We start from the raw sequence: 3,692 nt of genomic DNA on the forward strand, positions 1-3,692 counted from the left end.
TGAATGTGAACGTGGTTTTACGGCAGTTGAAGATTTACGGCAGCCGGTGTACAGACAGTAAACAGACAGTAAACCGACTGTAAACAGACAGTAAACCGACATTAAATGGACTGTAAACAGACAGTAAACAGACAGTAAACGGACTGTAAACAGACAGTAAACAGACCGTAAACGGACTGTAAACAGACAGTAAACAGACCGTAAACAGACAGCAAACAGACAGCGAGCAACAGACTGCACATGATAATATTCACAGCTGGGATTAATTTAATGAAACACTTTGTTCTGATGGACCCTGACAGACTAAAGTAATATAAATAATGGAGGAACAGACCGTACTGACTTTATGATCTGGTCTCTCTTGTTTACAGCGATGCGCTAAGTCTGAGTGAATAACGTTAAACTTTAATGTTCATAGTTTAAGTAAAATGAAGAGTTGAACTGTCGAGAAGTTCAACCTTTTGCAGATATTATATTTTACGATTGAAATTAATTTGTTTTAAAAATGTTCTACAAATTAATTTATATTGCTCAGAAGAAGAACAAAAAAAAGTTTGCTGCACCAGAATTTAAAAAAATTATAATTTGAGATTAAATAAAATATTTGAAAATAATAATTTAAGGAAATACTTTGAATAATAATAGTAATAATAATTTGGATTAAAAACTGGTTGTAAAATTTTTACACTTTCATTCAGTTAAGGGCTAAAAATACTCAATAAACCCATTAAAAATAAAAACATTAAAGAAAATTAATCTCAGGCATTAAGCGTAGTGAAGTAGATTTCATTACGAAAACTCAAAAATATATATAATATGTATGACTTTAAAAATGGTTTACTTTTAATGATAGATCATACATTTATACTTACTAACAATCGATCAGATATTTCCTAAAAGTGGCGAGACTTGTGAGGACTAGTCGCGGTCATGATCGTAACTTTGAACCATACCACCTAAAAATGGAGAAGTTTCTTGTGGTGAAGCATAAACGACCACAGCGAGACAGAAAACGCTGCTGTCTCCAACGATGGACACACAGACAGTGAACAGCAGTTCAGAAATAAAGACACAGCGCTGAGTTCAGTTTCCTTTATTACACAACAGGTCAGATTAATGCTAATACATTCATTAATTCCTCACTGATGTTTTATTTCTTTATGTCTTATAATCTGTTCTCTTACTGCTGTTAATAATGCAGCTTACATGTTTGAATATATCATTATTATATGAAATTACTACTGAGGGGACGAAATGTTCAGAATAAAAAGCAGCAGCAGTGTGAACGGAGCTTCTCAACAGGTTCAATTAGACTGTTGGATCAGTTTTCCTCCCCTCCCTCTTCATCACTCCATCTTATTCCTCCTCTTCTTCCCTCTTGATTGTCGGCAGGCTGCTGTAGGTTTTGGTCCAGTAAGTTACATAGTCTGATCTAAGGTCGTAGCTGAAAGGACAAACAGACAAATTGCGGTCAAAATGTACAAAACCTCCTCAAACAGCAACACATCATCTGTCTTTATCTCATCTTCCATGTTTTCATTACAATAAAATACAGCAGAATCAAATAGAAGATGGATTCCAGTCAGCTGGTACAAAGAATAAAGTTCAGTATAATAATTTACAGCAGCATCAAGAAGAAGAACATAGCTAAGTACAGTAGAGTACAGTCGTAGTGTAGTACCTGACGGAGGACTTGGTGATCTTGTGGTTAATAGTCAGGTAGGGATGTCGGTATTTGGTGAAGGCAGGCCAGGGAACTGGGACTCTGCTGTCGCCTGTACTGGGATCACTGGGCAGGAGGAGAGTGAGAGTTTACACTCTCTTACAGACTTACAGAAACAAACAGTAGTCTAGCTTGAATCAGAGGACTGGTAAAAACCAGTAAAGACCAGTATTCACTGGTCTGGTGTGTCAGAGACAGACCAGGTCGTACTGAGGTCTATTACCTTTGTGTTGACCTGTGTGTTTGCAGTGCATGCTGGGAGTTTACCCGGTCTTGGCGAAGTTGGTCCAGTATGCGATCATATACCTGGACAGGTCTCTGTGTCGGGGGAAGTAGACCAGCGGGGTAGCGAAGGGTTTACCGAACACATATTGCAGGTCCTCAGCGTGCTCCGCCTCCACCCAGCGAGGGAATCCTGGGATACGAGTCTTCATGTTGAACAGGTAGGAGTAGGTACGGGCTCCACTGAGGGACAAACAACAGAAACAACGTGATTCTCATTATAGAGTGTCAGTCCACATCTCTAATTCCACGTCACTTCGTTAAGGTCATAATTTATCCTTCCTAAACCCCGCCCCCTTTTGCTCTGTGCTCCAATTGCAGTAGAGCAAGCCTCCGCCAGAACCTCCTCTTCCTCCTTTCCTGTACTTCGATATGCGACGTGCTAGGCTAATCAATGAAAAGACAACCACATTTTGAAAATGGTTAAAACAGAAAAGAGACATATATACATATATTGTCACATCTTAAGTTAGCTACACTAGATAACTCTAATAATCTAACTAGTCTACATCAATGGTTACTACTTAGGTGGGTAAATTAAATGAATCTATATTCATCTTCATTGAGCTAGTTATATCTGATAACTAATGTTATATTATATGTTTTGCTCCAAAGGATATAAAACTGTAAAACCTACTCTGCAGTTAAGAGGAGGACAAAATTAAAAACTTTCACCAACTACAACAGAGACTTTAAAGCGGGACCAATCAGAGCTGACCTAGAGTTGTTGGCATGGAGCTGGAGGGCAATCTGAGTGGGAACCAGGAACAGGAAGTCGGTCTCAATGTCGGCCACCGTCTTCTTTACCACTGCCTGCTCAGGAGCCGAACCCCAGTGAGATGTGTAGGCGCTGTAGGCCGAGTCGATGGCAGCATTCCCCTTCTCCTTCGTCAGACCAGCCAGCAGACCCCTCACCTGCGCCCTGAGGAGCACACGGGAACAGAAACCAGATTACGCTACCAGAACATCTCTACAGGTGATCCTGATCAGATTATCTCCAAATATCACTTTGCTCTTCTCATGCTGCAACCTCAGCATTCAATTCAATTTGTATAACCCTGGTGGAGATCAAGCTTTAGAGTTTCTGGTAAGTAGATTTTGTTACCTTTGGATGGAGCCGGGCTAGCCGTTTCCCCTTGTTCCCAGTCTTTATGCTAAACTAAGATAAGCTCTTGGCTGTAGCTTCATATTTAGCATACAGACATGAGTGGAATCAAGAGCAAGAGAAGAGAAATTTCACTGAATGCCAAACTAAACAACATAAAAAACTAATTTTTGCTGTAGTTTCATGACAAGACTGTTAATATGATGTTTGAATGTGAGTTTGTCATCTATCAAGATACAGATGTATTTATATTCGGAAACTTTCTCAATGTTGGATCCTTGTTCAGTGGAAATACAGACGTTTTTATTAATATCTCTTACTCTAGAGAGCAACAGAGTTTTCTGTGCATTCAGTACAAGTTTAAGATCAGTGAGTGCATTTTGATGAACATTAAAAGAGTGTTGTAGGTTCTCCACAGCTAGCTGGGAGGAATCTGCAAAACAGCATAATATTGTATCATCTGCGTATAAATGTACATGGCACTTAATTAAATAATAAATACATAAAGAATATTATTAATATAAACAATAAAAAGAACTGAACCTTGTGGAACACCCTTTGTTATGGGTAAAACCTCACAAC

General features: G+C 38.9%; 2 protein-coding genes across 2 annotated transcripts in view; both read right to left on the reverse strand.

Annotated features, from left to right (window-relative positions):
• The window catches only part of cntrl (centriolin), a gene marked incomplete at its 5' end in the record, with an annotated part of 184,646 nt that overhangs the window by 90,398 nt on the left and 90,556 nt on the right, over window positions 1-3,692 (reverse strand).
• LOC118326185 (bile salt-activated lipase-like) overlaps window positions 1,088-3,692 on the reverse strand; it is a gene marked incomplete in the record, with an annotated part of 8,145 nt that continues 5,540 nt past the window's right edge. Inside the window, 4 exon segments of the mRNA XM_035659131.1 lie at window positions 1,088-1,444; window positions 1,682-1,789; window positions 1,991-2,188; window positions 2,724-2,927. Of these exon segments, the coding sequence (XP_035515024.1) occupies window positions 1,357-1,444; window positions 1,682-1,789; window positions 1,991-2,188; window positions 2,724-2,927 (598 nt within the window).

Source organism: Morone saxatilis, unplaced genomic scaffold, assembly GCF_004916995.1.
Source record: "Morone saxatilis isolate NCDOM2014 unplaced genomic scaffold, NCSU_SB_2.0 Contig16, whole genome shotgun sequence".
In the NCBI taxonomy this organism is placed as follows: domain Eukaryota; kingdom Metazoa; phylum Chordata; class Actinopteri; family Moronidae; genus Morone; species Morone saxatilis.